The 20,225-nt window shown below is 51.0% G+C and overlaps 2 protein-coding genes across 2 annotated transcripts; both read left to right on the top strand.

Moving 5' to 3' along the window:
- The first annotated feature begins 2,655 nt into the window (after positions 1 to 2,655).
- LOC133357537 (lysophosphatidic acid receptor 6-like) lies at positions 2,656 to 10,626 on the top strand. Its single transcript, XM_061575510.1, has 2 exons — positions 2,656 to 3,012; positions 9,254 to 10,626. Exon 2 carries the CDS (start codon positions 9,307 to 9,309, stop codon positions 10,309 to 10,311), a length of 1,005 nt encoding a protein of 334 aa, XP_061431494.1. The 5' UTR covers positions 2,656 to 3,012; positions 9,254 to 9,306; the 3' UTR covers positions 10,312 to 10,626.
- Positions 10,627 to 13,011: 2,385 nt separating this feature from the next.
- Positions 13,012 to 20,214, top strand: LOC133357404 (cytochrome c oxidase assembly protein COX20, mitochondrial). Its single transcript, XM_061575323.1, has 4 exons — positions 13,012 to 13,320; positions 15,967 to 16,081; positions 16,678 to 16,741; positions 18,774 to 20,214. The coding sequence occupies exons 1-4, from the start codon at positions 13,285 to 13,287 to the stop codon at positions 18,961 to 18,963; spliced, it is 405 nt and encodes a 134-aa protein (XP_061431307.1). The 5' UTR covers positions 13,012 to 13,284; the 3' UTR covers positions 18,964 to 20,214.
- Positions 20,215 to 20,225: the final 11 nt, after the last annotated feature.

Below are 20,225 nucleotides of genomic sequence, written 5' to 3'. Positions count from 1 at the left end.
GTCCCCTACTGTGCCAACTTGCTGTGCTTTAGTCACCCGGCGCTCCGCTCGTTGTTGTGAGCGTCGCTCCTCCGCCCTCTGTTGTTGTTGGAGGGCACAGCAAGTTGGCACAGTAGGGGGCACAGGTGGTGCATCAGCAATTCGTTTCAGTCAGTCGACCCGTGGCACCTGGGTCTGCCCCGTGACCTCCTGCGAGCGGGCGTTCGACACTTCACGTGGCCTCAAGGTGCACATGGCCTGGCACAAGCGTCGTGGTGACGTCACCGCCACTTAGTGGCGAATGGCGGTTGTTGTTGTGTGTGTGCGTGCGAGTTCTTTTGAACTCCTTTCAGCTCTCCCAAGTTTCATCGTAGATTGAACTCGCATCGTTCAATGCTGATGGTGTAACGCAAAAAAGAACACACACGTTTCATTGTTCCTTTCAGAGAAAGAGGAAATATTCATTCACGTACAATTCCTCATTTATTCTCTGCATGCCGAACACAAGTATGTGGTTTGAGGTCACATGTCCATGCCTACAGGCAGTTTCACTCACAGCGAGTTTCCTTCTTGGGTTTTTTAGCTCTCCCAAGCGGGCTGATGCTTTCGCATCGTTGAAAGTTGAGCGCACGTGGTCCAAAAACGCGAGAGTGCGACTTCGAACGACGTCGAGGGACGTTCATTCGAGGCTCCTGGTGAGTGGGAAGGGGGCGACTGTTTTGCCTTCCCAGAGGGTTGCAGCGTTGCGGCGGATTGGGTGTGGGCGAGATTTGTGACTGTTAGAAATGAAGATAGGATATTGTAAAAAAAAGTGGTCCAGATGTCTAGTGACCCCCATTGAATTTCTCGCAAACGCAATATTTTTCGTGTGAAAGCAGAAATTAGTCAGCATTTGTTAGGGGTCAATTAATTGGGGGGTCACGAGACATCTGGGCCACCTTGTGGATTCATTGACTTTCAAGTATTGAAACTGATATACACAGGCACGGCTATCCTCCGGCAGCCCCCCAACTTCAACAACGCCCTGTAGCACCACTCGCTATTGTCCCCTCGGAGCTGGCCACCCGCTCCCCGTGGTGTCCGTGGCCACGGCTGCTGCTCACACAGCCACTGACTCCGTGTGTGCGTTGAACTTCGTTCGCACCGTACGTATGGGGCCGTTCATAAATGGCGTCACGCGATTTTGGACGATTTTGACCCCCCCCCCTTTGTCACACGGCGTCATAGAAAGTCAGATCCCCCCCTAAAATATGACGTCACAAAGCTCTGCCCCCTCCCCCCCCCCAAAAAAACATGCTTTCAATCGCTTTAAACTATTGTCATTGTAGTGCGTATTTAATGTGGCGCTGCACTCTGATGTTGTAGGAGAAAACATTTATTAAAAAGTCTATTTCATTAAGTAGAACGTGTTGTCTATATTTATCACTGGTAGGAACCTCCTGGTTACACCAGCCCACAGGGGATTATTGTGTGCAGGGAAGGGCTGGGTGGGGAGGGGCTGGGTGGGGAGGGTGGGGAGGGGCTAGGTGGGGAGGGTGGGGAGGAGCTGGGTGGGGAGGGTGGGGCTGGGTGGGGAGGGTGGGGCTGGGTGGGGGGTGGGAGGGGTGGGGCTGGGTGGGGAGGGGAGGGTGGGGAGGGGCTGGGTGGGGAGGGTGGGGAAGGGCTGGGTGGGGAGGGTGGGGAGGGGCTGGGTGGGGAGGGTGGGGCTGGGTGGGGGGTGGGAGGGGTGGGGCTGGGTGGGGAGGGGTTGGTCACCCCGTGGTGCCCTTATAAAACTCAACGTTTAACCTACTCACGCCGGCTTGTGCCCGCCCTCACAGTCGGCCATATTTGCGGAATATACCACGCCGCCGTTGACCCTGGCCATTGACCGAGCAACCCAACGTTCCTACCAGCTCCCTCCGCAGGAATGTGTTTAAAGTTGCGCATTTTGAGGTAACGTCACATTTCTCACCCCCCCCCCCCCTCGTCACACATCGTCACAAATGTCTGACCCTCCCCTAGGTGCGTGACGTCATTTATGGACGGCCCCTAGCCAACAGTGCTAATTGTAGGTGCATGAACCTTCCAGCGACTTCTGCATCGGATCCTGGCCACGATATCTCCACCCACAGACAAAACTAAACAATTCGGTTCGCCGGCCTCTTGGGTGCGGATCGACATCATCGCCTGTTGACTTCATCTGGAGGCTTGACACTCAACTTAGTTTTCTTATCAGCGTCTCTTGTAACGCAGCGTTTATAGAATCAGCGCGCCTATTGCCGTGGATCCCAGCAAGTGGGAAAGCGTTACGCAATCCCATGCGTAAGCGTGGTTTTTCCACACTTGATATTTGTATGAGTAATACTGATTGCGTTTAGTGTTGCTGTTAGCGATATTGATTAATCAAAATGAGTATGGTATGAAGGATGAGTTGTAGTTTAGCTCACCACTGACAGCCCCAATGGCCACGTTTTTGACATTTGACGCTCACTGCAGAGTAGCGAAGCAGCATTCTTGTAAGTAGATTTCGAATAATTCACAATTTGATTATTTCCCGATTTGTGGGAGGGTGGAGCGGTGTGGTTTGAGCGCACTTCCGTGGTTTGCTGACTTGTTACTACTCCACAAAAACAGACGAAGATCTCCCGTAACAGACTGTCGGGGCAGGTGCTCTTAGCAAGAACCCACGAAACCCGGCACGGCAGTGGCGATACATTTTTTTACACACTCCACCAGGTACTCATTTGAGGCTAAGTGGACCTAGGGGAGACCCAGGAACGGTTCAGATAATTGTCACTGGTGTTTGGCCCGTGAGCGGGAATCGAACTCGGGTCGCCGGGTTCGCAGCGCAGCGCTAACCGCAACACTGCCGCTCCCCACACGGCCCCCACACATACTCACCACACACTCACACACACTCACCACGCACACTCACCACACACACTCACCACACACGACTGCACACCGGGGCAGGTGACCACACCCAACAAGACTTCACCGACTCGGGAAGGGCCCCAGCGAGAGATCCATCGTGAGCGGCCAACGGGCAGGGTGAGTTGCTGCTACTTGCCAACATTATAATTCGTCTACGGCCGCGAAAAATTACTGCGTTCAAAAATACGTGAAATGGTTTCAAAAGCTGCAGTTTACTAACAGCTTGCTTTTTTATATATAAAAAGTCGCGCCTAAACCGCACCGCGATTTGACTGAACAAACTTACAAATATATGTTAATAGTGCTTCAATCTATACAGTTCATGATAATTGTTTTTTTACCATTTTATCTGGCAACAAAACTGACACCTTTTTTACGAGGAGTCATGTTTGCATAGACCACAATACCTGCAGTCATAATGCAAAAAAAAGGTGGCAGTTTTGTTGCCAGATAAAAGGGTAAAAAACCAATTATCATATTTTTTACTGGCAAATGAGGTACCAACGGTATACAGTTCATGTTAAACAAGGTGGGTTCTGGCTCAAATGAGCCTTGAAGCAGTGCTCATCTGTCTACAGCCCTGAGCCAGTGAGCGAAATTATTCCCATCGGGCGAGTTCGCCATCTCGGGCAAACCACTCTTGTGACTTCCCCACGAAGTGGTACACTATTTTATCGACCGCGGAGGGATGCTTGGCTGAGCCAACCCACGACCAGCATTTGATCTCGCAACCGTTAACTTGCTGCGTCTGCTCTACCGCTGAGCCGCCTGGCCGAATTGGATTGCACGATTACATTTAAATCGTACGTGTGTCGGTTCACAGATGTATAGCCAATGCCATCTTCCAAGTAGAGTCGCATCCTCGTGTTGTCACAAGTTACTACCGGGAAGGTTACTCTGCTCTCTAAGTATTAGTGCTGCTACACCATGGATCGTGTTAGTACGACTTGTTAGTGTTACTGCTGGGTGGGTTACTCTGCGCTTCAAGTTATAGTGCTGCTAGGTCATGGATCGCGTGTGATCGTTTTATTCCCACTACCCCTGCTCATTGTTCCGAGTTATTTTTCCAAGCTTCATGGATCCTGGAAAGTGGACACGTATTGTAAATAAAGGGAGATCTCGGTGTGACTGAGGAGTGATTTCACATCGCAACGCAAGCTTTGCAACCCACGCAATCGTGGATCACTGAATACTTCAGCCTGTCGTGTGGCTGCTGCTACTGCTGCTGCTGTAGATGCTGAGCAACACGACTACAATGTCACCTTCAGGTGGTCAAGCCAGCAGACAAGCGCGTTAGCAGGAGTCGTAGCGGATTAGTGTATCGCTGCGATGTCTCCGTATTTGTGGATCGGGGCATTGCGTCGTTATCTATTGTACAGCCTGTTCTGGGGTAGTGACATAGGTAGTGATAGTGGCTGGGGCAGTGATAGTGGTTGGGGTAGTGATAGGGGTTGGGGTAGTGATAGGGGTTGGGGTAGTGATAAGGGTTGGGGTAGTGATAGGGGTTGGGGTAGTGATAGGGGTTGGGGTGGTGATAGGGGTTGGGGTAGTGATAGGGGTTGAGGTAGTGATAGGGGTTGGGGTGGTGATAGGGGTTTGGGTAGTGATAGGGGTTGGGGTAGTGATATGGTTCGTGATAGGTGTTGGGGTAGTGATAGGGGTTGGGGTAGTGATAGGGGTTGGGGTAGTGATAGGGGCTGGGGTAGTGATAGGGGTATGGGTAGGGGTAGTGATAGGGGTTGGGGTAGTGATAGGGGCAGGGGCAGTGATAGGGGTTGGGGTAGTGATAGGGGTTGGGGTAGTGATAGGGGTTGGGGTAGTGATAGGGGCAGGGGCAGTGATAGGGGTTGGGGTAGTGATAGGGGTTGGGGTAGTGATAGGGGCAGGGGCAGTGATAGGGGTTGGGGTAGTGATAGGGGTTGGGGTAGTGATAGGGGCAGGGGCAGTGATAGGGGTTGGGGTCGTGATAGGGGTTGGGGTAGTGATAGGGGCAGGGGCAGTGATAGGGGTTGGGGTAGTGATAGGGGTTGGGGCAGTGATAGTGGTAGTGATAGGGGTGCTCTCTTCTTTCTCATGGCTGTTGCTGATGTAGATGCAGAGCAACACGACTTCAATTTGACATTCAGCTGGTCCAGCCAGACAACCGCGTCTGGAGCAGCGGATTGAATCATCGCTGTGATGTCTCCTTCTTATTTGTGGATCGGGCATCGGGCCATTCATTTTACGTTGCACGGTCTGTTCTGGATGACAACAGTCGCACACTGCCTGAGAGGTTTTTTTTTCAATTTGTGCATCAGGCATCTACTGCCATGCTTTGTGGAGTTGATGCGGTTCAACTCGCATCGTTGAATACTGATGGTATAACAAATAAAAAAATGTCAAGGTTCCTTCCAGAGAAGTAGGAAATAAGAGTTGAATATTCATTCAATTCATCGTGTCTTCTCTGCAGGCTGAATAAAAGTACACGGTTCAGTTCATATGCCATTTCTACAGTTTCACCTTAGGAATATTCCTTCTTGGGTTATACATTTAGATGGAAGTTTTGCTATTAAAATGCATGCCATTCTGTAACGCTACATAACCGTTCGGAAATAAATGCCACCGTTTTTATTCCTTTAATCAGCTCAATGCAATCTCGTTCTGGTAACGTTCCCGACGCAGACCACTACAGTATATTTCTATTTCGACACTTATTTGTTAACTCAACCATACATCCAGTCATACGGAACTAGGACAGCTGCAATCTGTGTCTTTCCAACAGCTTCCCCGAATAATCACAGGCGATTTGGATGACAGAAATGATTGTCAGATGCAGTGAGGGCTGGTCTCAGATCATCACGGATGGGGGGGGGGGGCAGTCGAGCCGTGTGGGGAGGAGGAGGGGGGGCACCGTGACAGTGACTCACTGCGAAGCAACCTCTTATTATTGGATGCAATTGTGAACAGCAGCAGTATCAGACATGAGCACATCTAATCGGCGTAATCGTTGGGTTCGCTGCAGCTCAAAGACTCGGTCCCCGCGAGGCGTGCGGTGAAGACCTGGAGACCAGAATCGGTGATCTCGCTGACAATGCGTTCATCGGGGAGGCAGTTCCATATGAGGGCAGCTGAGTGAAGGAAGGAGCTTCTGTCCAGGAAGCCTGAATCCGCTGAATGGATCGCGAACCTCGACATCAAACTACAACTGAATTTCGATTTAAAGCTTTCGTGACTGCAGGGATTCATCTTCTTGGTTCTTTCGGTAAAGTCACGTAGAATGGAAATAATAAAATAATAAAACATAATAAAATAATTCTCACGACGTTGTGGCCGAAACGTCGTGAGAATTATTTGATTATGTTTTATTTTTATTATTTTATTATTTCCATTCTACGTGACTTTACCGAAAGAACCAAGAAGATAAAACTACAACTGCTTCGCCAGCCATACGAATAATAATAATAAGAAGACCGCTAGAGCAGAGTAAGCCTGGTGGTTACTCCACGGCGCGTTTGGTGGTGAAAGGCTCAAACCCAGCAACCCTCCCTAGCGCCTGCTCTGCTAGAAAGTCATCTCCGTCACGTGACAGCCAGACCAATAGTTATAATCACCAGAGCTGACATGTTGACCAGAATCAGTGCAACTTGAACCTAAAACGATGTTTACGTGTCGGTGGTGTTGTCGTTGTTGTCGTCTGCATAGTCATGGGTGGCTGGGCTCAGCTACGCTTCGCGGAGTTTAATCGCGGGCGAATGAATCCCCGGTTCCCAAAAAGTTAAATTTGTCGGTGCCAGCTCAGACGCGCTGACCGCAGAGCCGCGCTGTGGCCGCGGGGAACGTGGGCGCGGCTTCTCACTGCTGAAGGAATCACACGGGCCGTGTGCAAGTCAGAATACAGAGACTCCTCTACTTACGAACATCATTCGACTCACGAACTTTAAGAGATACGAACAAAGATGGTCCGTATGTCCAGTTGCCTGTTCGGACCGAGAGTCGTAAGTTCAACCGTCGCGCAATAGATGGCGGTGGTGGCATCTACATCTACACAATATGAAGAACCAGTGGCATCTACATCTGTAAAACGTAAAGAACCAGTGGCATCTACATCTGCAGAACGTGAAGAACCAGTGGCATCTACATCTGCAGAACGTGAAGAACCAGTGGCATCTACATCTGCAGAACGTGAAGAACCAGTGGCATCTACATCTGCAGAACGTGAAGAACCAGTGGCATCAACATTTGCAGAACGTGAAGAACCAGTGGCATCTACATCTGCAGAACGTGAAGAACCAGTGGCATCTACATCTACAGAGCGTAAAGAACCAGTGGCATCTACATCTGCAGAACACGAAGAACCAGTGACATCTACATCACATCTGCAGAACATGAAGAACCAGTGGCATCTACATCTGCAGAACATGAAGAACCAGTGGCATCTACATCTGCAGAACGTGAAGAACCAGTGGCATCTACATCTGCACTTTAGCCTATAAGACATCATCAGCTTGAGGGCCGCCACACATTTGAATCCATTGATGGGTTGACAGCAGCACGATGATGATGATGGGGGGTGTTTTCACAATTTGTGTGTTTGTCGGCGTGGCCGCACGTCAGGGGCCGCACCAAAGGCCACCAGGGGCCGCAAGTGGCCCCGCAGGCCATGGACACCGCTACAGATGCTGCAATGTGGCTGCTTTACAGTATCACAGGCGGCGGTGCAGCCTTGCAATTGCTCGCTCGCGCCACTGCTGCCAGACTTTAGGCCTACTCTTCCAGGATGGTCAGATATCTTGGGGAAAGTGCGAGTACCACCATATTACCCCACCACACGCGATCTGGCGATCAGCTGCGGTGTATTAATTTACAATGTATGTTGAACTTCTTTCGCACCGTACATAGACAGCCGTGCTAGTCGGAAGTGCGGGGGAAGGACAACAAACTAAACCCAAAAGGCAGTTATAAAGATTTTAGTTTTTAATCTTAGATGATTTAAAAGTGCACGGCTCCAGTGGCTTCCGAATATCGGACAGAAGAGTGTTCCAGGTGGCCGTGGAAGCGCATCTGAAAGCACGCGGCGTGGTGACCGCCTTTGTTGCATGGCCAGCCAAAGGCCGCCGCTGCTGCTGCGAGGACGAGCGGAGTTGGCAGTGATGGTTCATTCTCCTTAACGAGATCAGCGAGGTGAAAAAAGAATAAAAATAAAAATAGAAATAATAAAATTAAATCACTATTTTTTAAATTCTTTTTTTTCACCTACGTGAAGTCACGAAGACTTCAAATCGAGAATGAGATCAGCGAGGTGTCGTGGTTCAATAGAATTTTGGGTGGACAGAGGTGGGGCAGGAGGGAAGCTTTAAGAGCTCTACTTGCACCATAGTTTAAAATGCTTAGCGAGGAGACCCAGTGTCCTAATCGTAACATCACAGCAGCATCTTCGCCTTCAAGTGAGGTATCTTTGTTTGACTGCGTTACGTAAAACTGATTTGATATTTCCATTATCAGAATGTGTATTTATACTGGAGGGATCCGATGAGCTATTAAGCTCTTTTTGACAGATGTCCAGTAGGAATATCTGACTTTTCAGGACTCGTTTGTCAGGACGGTCCTGCATCGGGATGACGTTTGGTCGATTCCATGAACGAGTGGGAAGGAAACTGGAGAAATCTTAATTTGGAGCTTTCGTGACTGCAGGAATTACTCTTTGGCAATCATCATCAGGTATAAATGAATTTATACCTGATGATGATTGCTTGTGTTGCAATCGAAACGTCGTATGCTAGTATTTCATTTATTATTTTATCTTTATACGTGACTTTACCGAAAGAACCAAAGAGAAATTGGAGAACCCAGAGAGAACCCAGCACACACACAAGGAGCTGCCACTCAGCATCGCCATCTCCTGGCCGCACCTCGCAACCCCACGTCTAAAGCACCCGGCAAGCCCTGGTCGCCACCCATTCACGTGCTAACCAGGCTGAAAGACCTGCTTAGCTTCTGAGAGGCAATGAGATCGGGTACAATTGTGCTTACTTGGTTGCAGGCATACGTAAATATCTGGGATAAATCAAGCGTGCCAATATCCTGAACCTCCACTCTCATGAATAAATCCATGACCTGAACAATTAACACTGAAGTATGACTACGTGTCGCTCGAACTTAGGGGCCGTCCATAAATGACGTCACGCACCTGGGGGGGGGGGGTCAGATATTTGTGACGATGGACAGACGGACACAATAATCCCCTGTGGGCTGGTGGAACCAGGTGGTTCCTACCAGTATAATAATTGTCAAAAAATAGTTGTTGATTTATTGTTACCACACACCACCGGTAATACCGCCAATCTGTTTCTTTTCCCTGCCGAATATTCCCAAACTTCAGGATTCGTGTGCCGAAGCGGAGTGGAGCGCGAGGAAGCCCGAGGCGAGCCCGCGATGCAGGCGAACGCGAGCGGCGTCCCCGGGAACGTCACGGAGGGCTGCGCGTGCGACTTCCGGGGACTCAAGCGGACGCTCTTCGTGTCCACGTACAGCGTGGTGTTCATCGTGGGCCTGGCCCTCAACGGAGTCGCCCTCTGGGGATTCTTCCACCTGCAGAGTCGCAATTTGGGGACGGTCATCTTCATGATCAACCTGGCTTTCACCGACATGTTCCTGGTGTTCACGCTCCCGTTCAAGATTTATTACTACCACAGGGGGGCATGGCCATTCACCGAGGTCTTCTGCCGAATTTGTACCGCCGCGTTCTATGTCAACCTGTACGGTGGAGCTTTCTTCATGGCGTTCATCAGCATCGATCGCTTCCTCGCCATTGTTCACCCGATCTCTTCGCGCTCAGCGCGCCGGCCCCGGCACGCGAAGTTTGCCTCCTTCGCTGTGTGGGTCTTCACCGTCGGGGCGAGTTCGAGCCTGCTCGTCAGACCTCTCACCGATTCGGAGGAGCCGAAATGCTTCGAAAGCTTCTCCAAGCGTTCGTGGGATTCCTTCCTGCTGTGGGTGATCGTGGCCGCAGGGACAATCTGCTTCACGTGCCTCGCCGTCATCCTGTGCTGCTCGTGCGCCGTCCTCGCCGAGCTGCACAGGCCGCGGACGATGCGCAACGACGCGTCCGACAAGCACAGGATCATGGCGATGATCGTCGTGAACGTCTCTCTGTTCGTGTTTTGCTTTGTGCCGTTCCACGCGGTGCTGCCCCTATACAGGGCCATGCGTCTGGGTCACGTGCCCAGCTGCGCCGCCGAGTGCGCGATCCGAGTGGCGGACATCGTCTCGCATTGCCTCGTGAGCACCAATTGCTGCTTTGACCCCGTGATGTATTACTTCACGGCGAAGACATTTCGGGAAACGTTGTCGAAAAACAAAATCTCACTCTCCCGGAGCTCGAGTCACCGGCAAGCTTCCATTTTACTGTCTAGTGTCGACAATCCTTCCTCGGGGTGAAGGGAAATCCAACGACATTTAATCCACGCCACTTCATGTATGCTTCAGCTTCGTGTACACAAGTCACCGTTGTCCGATTGTGGACATGCAGCCCACGTAGTAAACCCACAGAGACCCACAGTGACCACTTAGAGACCTCTAGAGATGCATTTAGACACGCATCGACTCATAGAGATGCATATAGACACGTAGCGATTCGTTGAAGACAACGCCACAGTGCCGCTATGGCTATGCAACCCAAACCATGGCCCATACGATAAAGTGCCATCGTCCGTATTCCTTTAACGGAGGAGGAACAGCAAACTCCAGGTGATCTTCTTGGTTCTTTCGGTAAAGTCACGTAGAATGGAAATAATAAAATAATAAAACATAATAAAATAATTCTCACGACGTTTCGGCCACAACGCAAGCAGCCGTCCTCAGGTGAAGACCAGGTCTGTCGAGAAGACAGTCATTCAGTGGCCGAAACGTCGTGAGAATTATTTTATTATTTCCATCCTACATGACTTTACCGAAAGAACCAAGAAGATGAATCCCTGCAGTCACGAAAGCTTTAAATTTAAGTCTATATACTGTATAATAATAAAAAACTCAATAAACGCTTGTGATCTGTGACCCTCTCTCTCTCTTGTGATTGTTGTGATTGCTGTTCAGAGTGGGGACGTTCATTTATTAATTCAGTAACCTTTATATCAGCCAGACGAGAGGCCGTTGAGATTTAGGCACCGTGCTTAAAATCGCTTCAAACTATTGTCATTGTAGTGCGTATTTAATGTGGCGCTGCACATATGTTGTAAGAGAAAACTTGTATTAAAAAGTCTATTTAATTAAGTAGAACGTGTTGTCTATATTTATTAAAAGTTGCGCATTTTGATGCGACGTCACATTTCTCAAACCCCCCCCCCTCGTCACACATCGTCACAAATGTCTGACCCCCCCCCCCCCCCCCAGGTGTGTGACGTCATTTATGGACGGCCTCTATACATCTCGTTTTCACGTTAGAGGGCTCTACAAGAGCAAACGGCAATTGCACAACTTTGGACATGGTTAGGCCCAGATGACAGTGGAAACATGTTTTATCAAGTACAATTTGGCAAATTGGACGTCTAACATGCTTCACACTCAAGTAAACTTTAAACTTTTTAAAAATAATTTACTAGGTAAGGGCCTATTGTGCTCTGTAGCTCGTTTTCAGAAGCGACCTGGTCACAAATTAAAAAACTCAACAAAGTGGCTTATCACGTGGACATTTTTAGCAGCACGCTGATTCTAATTGTGGAGGGGAAAACTGGAGGACCCGGAGAAAAATCCAGCGACCGCGGGGAGAATGAGACACCCACGACCTCCTGTATACCAGGCGAGGTAGTTAACATCTCACCACCGTGGCTTCACGTTAAATGTGAAGCATCAGAACCAACCTCTTCAGGGTTTTGAGCAAGAGACAAGGACAGTCTCCTTTGGAAGAGAAGCAGGTTTCTACTGGGACTGTCAGCAACTGGCTTTATCTAAAGAGCAGCTGCTTGAGAAGTATAATATCTGCATTGGGATTAAAACCAAGTTGTAACATTGCATGGAGTGTATGTTAGTCCATCAGCCTCTCGGCTTTCCAGCATCTAATGAAGCAAGCAGGCTCTGGAGCGTACACATGTATGTGCGTATGTATGTTGAACTTCTTTCGCGCCGTACGTAGCCAACCGTGATAATTATAATCGGAGGTGTGGGGGAAGGACAATAAATGAAATACAAAAAGCAGTTCTAAAGAAAAGCATTTTTTTATCCCTATTTAAAAGTTAATAGCTTCAGTGGCTTCCGAATATCGGAAGGGAGAGCGTTCCAGACGGCCGCGGAAGCGATGGTTGGCCAATAGCCACTGCTACTGCGAGGATGACCGGAGTTCGCTGGGTGATGGTTTATACTCCTTGACGAGACCAGCAAAGGTTTTGTGGTTCATTTGTGGTAAGCACTTTGTGTGAAAACGAATGTAGTGATGCAATGTGTACTAATGTACGTATTTATATTCAGTGGCTGGCTTAACTTTCCTCTACTTTGCACTCCTATCGGTGTTTGTGTCTTTCTGATCCGCACCTACTGGACGTCTGTGAAAGAGCTTTACAGCCATCGGATTGTTGCAGTCAAAAACAAAGATTCTGATTCTGACAACCTCCCACCCAGCCCCCTCCCCCACCCAGCCCCCCTCCCCACACAGCCCCCCTCGCCCCCCTCACCCATCCGTCCTCGTCCCCCCACCCAGCTCCCCTCCCCCGTCACACCCCCTCCCCTCTCACGCCCCCCACCCAGCCCCCTCCCCCACGCGCCCCCCCTCCACCCAGCCCCCCTCGCCCCCCCTCACCCATCCCTCCTCGCGCCCCCACCCAGCCCCCTCCCCCACCCAGCCCCCCTCCCCCACGCGCCCCCCCCCCTCCACCCAGCCCCCCCCCCCCATGGTGCCCCCCCACCCCCCCACCCACCCCGCCTTCCTCCCCTTCCCCCCTCGCGCCCCCCCCCACACCCATCCCCCCTCCCCGCTCGCGCTGGGCCCCTCCTCCCCTGACGTCACGCGCGTGACGTCATCGCCGCGCGCGCGCCTCCCCCCACCGAGTCTCGCGCGGCCCACGCGGCGTTAGTCACGTGGTGACGAGGTCGCCGTCTTCGTCGTCTTACACCACCACCGCCATCACAGCCATCATCACCACCACCGCCATCACAGCCATCACACCACCACCACCGCCATCACAGCCATCATCACCACCACCACCGCCATCACAGCCATCATCACCACCACCACCGCCATCACAGCCATCATCACCACCACCACCGCCATCACAGCCATCATCACCACCACCACCGCCATCACAGCCATCATCACCACCACCACCGCCATCACAGCCATCATCACCACCACCACCGCCATCACAGCCATCATCACCACCACCACCGCCATCACCGCCGCCGTCGTCGTCTTCCCGCGCCGCCATGAGCACCGAGGAGACGGCAGCGGCTCCGCGCAAGGTCACGCCCGGGGGTGGGGGTCGCGCCGTGAAGGGTCACGCCGGGGAGGTCACACCGGGGGGTCACCTCGTGGGGAGGTCACGCCGGGGGGTCACGTCAGGGAGGTCACGCCGGGGGGTCACGTCAGGGAGGTCACGCCGTGAGGGGGTCACGCTGGGGGATCACGCCAGGGGGGGGTCACGCCGTGAGGGGGGTGGGGGTCACGCCGTGAGGGGGTCACGTGGGGGGTCACGTCAGGGAGGTCACACCGTGTGGGGGTCACGCGTGGGGGTCACGTAGTCCTATGGAGGAGGAGAGACGGGTTCAGGCTGAACAGGCAACTCCATCCCCTCACGGCACCTGCCTCTGCGTTCCTCACGCAGCCCGTCGGCCCCGCGGCCTTGCGCGAGTGAAGCGTTGCAGCGGCATCGACTCGGAGCACGCAAACTGCGCCCCGTGTCCACGTGAAGCTTCGTCTCGTCAGCAGCAGTCGACTGGACTAGCTCGACTCGATACTGGTTCTAGTTCAACGCAGAATTATACAATGCGTGTAATTAATGTGCGTGGGGAATTGAAGCGACTACTGTAACTGGGAGTACATCTCAAGGCGCTGATTACAAACCGGTATTTAGGCACCCTGGGATAAATATCCATGGAGTTTGTATTGGACAGAGACGCCCATGTTCGTGTTGGCCTTGGTCTGTTGTGGGCATCTTGTGAGGCTTCATGTGCTAGTCCAGGCCAGCTCCGCACCTCCGATTAGCACGGTTGGCTACGTGCGGTGCGAAAGAAGTTCAACATCCAACCCATCTTGTCATCCCGCAACAGGCTGACTGTGCTTGTGTAACAACTATTACCAGGGCTGGAAATGTCAAGGCAATATTGGGGACACACATGATTCCCCCACCACAACTAGATGGGAGGAGGAGGAAGAGATGGAGGAGGGAGGAGCCTTGCTCCACATGTTGGTCCCTGAGCATGTCTGTGGGTCTCTGTGCGTGTCTTTGGCTCTCTGTGGGTGTCCGTGGGTGTCTGTGAGTGTCCGTGGGTGTCTGTGAGTGTCTGTTGGTGTCTGAGCGTCGTGGGTCTGCGAGTCTCTGAGCCTGGCCATGGGTCTTTGAGCGTGTATCTGGGTCTCTTTGCATCTCTGTGGGTCTCTGAGCCTGGCCATGGGTCTCTGGGCGTGTATCTGGGTCTCGGTGCATGTCTGATGATTTTTTAGCGTGTCTGTAGGTCTCTGAGCGTGTCTGTTGGTATCTGAGCTTGTGCGTTTCTATGCGTGTCTGTGGGTCTCTCTGTTAGTCTAGGGGTCAATCTGATTAGTCTCGGGGTCAATCTGTGAGTCAACTGAATACAAAAATAACCCTTTGCTTCCTTCCGGAACGTAGTCGCAAGGTTCAAATTTTCACTCCCACCACGGCGTGTTCCGGAGCGTTCCGTCCCATTTTCACCACCGCCTGTGACGCTCTCAGCGGCCCTGCTGCTGACCTCAGCCGCCACACGCCACCACGGTTTTACACCGAGCCTGCCAGCCTGCCCACACCTGCTTTGGAAATTCCCACGTTTCACGAACGCCCACAGACCTCGAAGGCGCACATTTGGGATCCAGTGGTCGGTGCAGGGGCAGTAGGAACCAGTCAGGAGAAATACTAAATTTGCACACAATCCAGAGTGCCATGTTACCTTGCCACAAATGGCTTTGCGGGTCGCGTAACTCGCCAGTCAATGAATGTAAATCTAATCACCGTTTGTTGTTACGTATACGAATAGAGAGATTTGGTACAATGTTCCATGCACTGCGTTGACCTAAGTTCAATTCCTCGCCATCGACGGCAAGTTATATCCGAACTGATCCTGGGCCACCTGTAGGTCAGCTCAGCAATAACTAGGGCAGTGTATAATAATAATTCAAATTTGTAATGCTGATTCCATTTTAGGATCCCAATGCACAAAACACCAGCACTGGTGACAAAGCTGGCCCAGCGTGGTGCTGGCCACTCACCCCCTCATGTGCTCCGCCGGCCTTCATAGGTGCTGCTCACTCACAGCACTTTCCCCAACAGTCTGTGTATAGGCTACGCTGGAGATCTTTGCCTTTTTTTTACGTGTTGTGAAGGTGTGTTTGTGGTCATATAGTGTGGGGAGCGGTAGTGTAGCAGTTAGCACGCTGCGCTACGCACCCGGCGACCCGAGTTCGATTCCCGCTCACGGCCAACACCAGTGACGATTATCTGGACCGGTTGTGGGGCTCCCATAGGTAGACTCAGCCTTAAATGAGTACTTGGTGCAGTGTGTGAACATCGCCACTGGGGAGACAAAGGCAGCTGGGCATGGTGCTAGCCACGCACCCCCTCGTGTGCCATGCCGGCCTTCATAGGTGCTCGCTTAACAGCACTGGCCTCAACATTCTGTAAAAGCTCTATATGGGGTATCATTGTCTTATTTGTCACAGTGTCAGTGTCAATCATCTCAGGCAGTCAACCCATAACACCTGGGTCTGTCCCGTGACCTGTCGGCGAGCCTTCCACACTTCACGCAATAAGCCTCGAAGCGCACCACCTAGCCTGGCACAAGCGCGGCATTGGTGACATCACCGCCGCTTAGTGGAGAATGGCGGCTGTTGTTGTTGATCGTGCCCCTACGTGTGTGCTGCGTGTGAATGTGCAGAGCTTCAAGCTGCTGGGCATCCTGGACGTGCAGAACACGCCGTGTGCGAGGGAGTGCGTGCTGCACGGCTCTGCGGGAGCCACCGTCTTTGGCCTCAGTTACTTCCTCTTCACGAGTACGGCTCATTCCCTCAACAACAACAGTCACCATCTTGCCACTAAGTGGTGATGACGTCACCACCGCGCCTGTGCCAGGCCAGGTGCACTTTGTGGCCACGTGAAGTGTCGAAGGCTCGCTGATAGGTCACGGGACAGACTCCGGTGCCATGGGTTGACTGAGATGATTGGCAGATGCACCAGCTGTGCCTCCCACTGTGCCAACTTGCTGTATTTTAGCCGCCCGGTGCTCCGCTCGTTGTTGTGAGCGTCACTCCTCTGCCCTCCGTTGTTGGAGGGCGACTGCCCCCAACTGACCAGCAGTGTCCTTCACGAGCCTCCTCCATAGAGGCCGACCCTGACACCTCCCACACCGCACCACACCAGTCCATCTCCCTCTCCCAAGCCTGCTATAAATGTCCACGTGATAAGCCACTTTGTTGAGCGATCATTTGTGGCCTGAACGCTTCTGAAAAAGAGCTACACAGCTCCGTGGGCCTCATCCGCTAAAATAATAAAATAATTTCGTTTAGTTTTAGTCACTGAATCACCCGACTACTGACGGATCGGTGACTCTGCGGCCGTGCCCGCGTGCGTGTGTCTGCGTGTCCCGAAGGCCGAGTACGGCGCTCCTGCGACGTCGCGATGGGAGGATTCATCTTCACCACCCTGAGCTCCTGGTGAGTGAGTGCGTGCTCGCTCGCGTGTGCACTGCACGCAGCATCGAGTTTCAAGTTGATTTTGTTAATCCAGCTGAGAACTAACCAAGAGACCAGCATGAGTCTCATTTGCTAGTTGCCTGAGTCACCCAAATGACAAGAACAGAACAAAAATAGAGTAACAGCAGTGAAAAGCAAATATACGTCAAAAGTAAAACAGAAACTGCGTCACGTCAGAAATTGAAAATATTTCACAACCGCGAATCACTGTTGGATAATAAATTCCCTGTCGTGTAAAGTTGCCTCCAGAAGATTATTTTTAGACTGAACCTAGTGCAATTACAATCAAGTTACAGAAACGTTAAATACACACATTGTGACTTTGTACTCGTATGTTAACAAACGAGGATATATGTCATCAACATTGGCACACGTGTGTGCTGCATGCAACATTATTACCTTGTGACGTGCACTCGGGAGTTCCGGCACATCCGGCTGATGCGTTGTCTCAGCGATAAGTGGACAGCAAGCGAGAGTCCGATGATAATGTCTCCATGCTCAGAGAGTGATGGCACAGTGCTGAGTTGATTGCCGTGATAGAGGGGTGGGAAATCCCTATCCCTTGGCGCATGGACCAGTCCAGCTCCAGTAACTGATGACGTCTTATAGACAAAGGTGCACGGAGAGATGCTCGCTTGGAATTGACGCTGAGATACGGAGAAGGGATACGCGGATCACAACAAATGCAAAAATGGAGACCGCTTGTCGACCCGCTCAGAAGAGCTAAGGGGGTTTGGGCAGAGCACAGTCGCTCGACGGAATAAGTGGCAGATGGCCGAGACTGATTGTGGAATGGCAGCCAAAGGGTGGAACTCGTCCGAGCGGATGGCCACTTCAGAGACAGAGCGTTGAGATTGGTTCATGTGCAGGAGCGTCGTGGATTGTTGTTTTGGATGATGGACTTGTACACGCATTTTGTCTGGCCCCAGTTTATATTGAGCCCTGCTTTGTCGTAGCCTTCTTCATTAAGGCCTCTTATGGTTTATTAACGCATTTACATTGGTTATCATGAATTGTGAAGAAATCTAAAATGTTAAATTTATCTCTATTGATGGGTATGCCTTTCTTTCTCCAAATCCATGTCTTGCTTTGGATAACTTTGGCGAAAACGTGTCTCGTTTTCTGACTCGCCTTAACATCTATTATGGTTAGTCACGCAATCTCAGTGTAGCTGTTCCATGTCTGTGGTTTTCCTTATTTCAAATTTTATTTTTATTTTGGCCTTGGCGTGCATGAGTTGCGATGACGGAGTCATTTCCACCGAGCAAAATGCGTCATCATAGTTTACAAAGGCTAAGCATTTATATTTAATGATATATGATAATCAGATCAGCACTTAAAGTGGTTATCAAAGATCTTAAGTCAAGCAACTGCGAGTGTCACGGTTAATATGTCCTATAGGCCGGGGTACTAAGCATTGTCCTAACACCCTTAACATTACTTTTGTCATATTTAGTGAGTTTCATAAAGCTCCGTGCGGCCATAGCTGGTTAAACAAAAAAATGCAATCTCATGGCATTCGCTATTCAGATAACGATGCAATAGAAAGCAAATGGGAACGTGTTTATTAACTCGCCTGCCTTGGTGGCTCAGCGGTAGAGTGAGTGGCTTGCAATCGGAAGGTTGCGAATTTAAATCCTGATTGGAATTTGCCTTAACCCATCATCCCTGCATGGTGTATAAAATGAGTACGGCCTTTTAGGGAAGTCAACGGCGGTTGTACTATGGACGGCACTTATCCACCTCCGACGAGCAGCAGCACTTATCCACCGCCGTTTAGCACGGTTGGCTACGTACGGTGCGGAAAGAAGTTCCAACGTACATGCGTACGCACATATTTGGAATGAGGAATTTCTACCACTGGCTCAGGGCTGTAGATGAAACAAGAGCAGCGCTGCAGCGGTGAGCAGGAAACCGCTTGGGCGTGTTGTAGCCTTGCTTCCGACTGCGGACACGCTCACACCACTCTCTCCCCCCCCACGCCCTCTCTTAGGTTCTATTGCCGATACCAAAACGCCAAGATGAGGATTCAGCAGCGGTCCCTGCAGGAGCGACTTAGGAACCGAGCGCTGTACGAGGGGACGATCGTGGATCCCAACTTCTCCGTCGGAGGCTCCCAGGGCCACGCGGGCACGAGCGAGGACAGCGCCGACACGCCGGGAGTGCGGGCGCAAGGATCGTGAAAAGGGTGGGGGGGGGGGCGGTGGCGTCAGCTGCTGGAGTCGTTTTCAAATTCTAAGGAGCTCATGCCCCCGAGGCCTCTAGAGTGGCAATGTTTGTGCCTCGGCAGCAAGAAGGCCCGGGGTTGGAATCCCAACTCGGGTGTGGATTTTGTCTGTTTCTTTGGGGCTGACCAAGTGCCCGGGCTTTGTTTGCCGTTCGCGAAATCCTGTTGGCGTCGTCTAAGTCGAAGCCATGGGAAACGTGGCGTGAGACGGCAGGACGGGGCACTGTGTACTTGGCAAGTGAGATTTGGATCACAGCACGTCGGTTTTTGCAGCCGAAATTACGATTGATTATTTTTGGGGGTAGGCCACGTGATGGTCTGACGAAATTGTTCTGATGGGGTTTCTCATCAATTACAGATTTGAATCTGAGCAACCTGCACTTCGTATGTACACTGGCGGTCAAAGTATTTTTCATTTTCTTCCAACGGTTATTAGTGGCATTGATCTTGGTGAGTTTGTATCCACGTGGTTGACGCAAAGGCTGTGCGCTGGCGTGATGTGACAAGCAGATTCTCATCTTCTTTGCGAGAGCGTAAAATGAGAATTTAAAAATTGCCTTTGCTAGAGATTTTTATTTTTGCAACTTGTTTGTGATAAGCTTAGTACCTCTAGGGCAGTTGTTCTCAAAGTGTGGTCTCCGCACCACCGGTGAGTGGTTCGTGACGGCTCTCCCAGTGGTCCGCAGGGCTGTGGTGCAAACGCAGCTTGATCCGGATATAGTGACAACGTTGATACCTTTTTGTTTCGGACATGAATTCATGTTACTCATGATATTTAATTTAAAGATGACGTTAGGTAAGCTACTTTGATTAAACTACCATAACCCTAAGATCTAAATGCCCACCACTAAAAAAATTATAGCTGTGTAATAATAATAATGTTTCGGTAATATGATTTGTTTTGTATGGCTGGTATTTAAAGAGAGAAGTTGAATGTGTTTTGTCACCAGGGGTGGGACGCTAGGTGGCCTGCGGAAATGCAAAAAAGTTTGAGAAACAACGCGCTAGATAATGTGTACAAGAAGCAGATAAGAGATTTAGGGTTATATATATCTGTATGTGTAATATAAGTTCGACGACAAATTATACAAGTATCCTCCCTGCATGAGGAATAAAAACCCAAACCACAAATCCTGGTCGATGCACTGGAGAAACACAGAGCAGTGATAGTTTATTTTCAGTGTGAAGTTGTTGAAAAAATAACAAGCCAATACTGCA

This window comes from Lethenteron reissneri, chromosome 58 (genome assembly GCF_015708825.2).
Source record: "Lethenteron reissneri isolate LAM-NWPU_2019-01 chromosome 58, ASM1570882v1, whole genome shotgun sequence".
NCBI lineage: Eukaryota > Metazoa > Chordata > Hyperoartia > Petromyzontiformes > Petromyzontidae > Lethenteron > Lethenteron reissneri.
The sequence above is the reverse complement of the archived record's forward strand: the minus strand, read 5'-3'. Positions and strand labels throughout refer to the sequence as shown.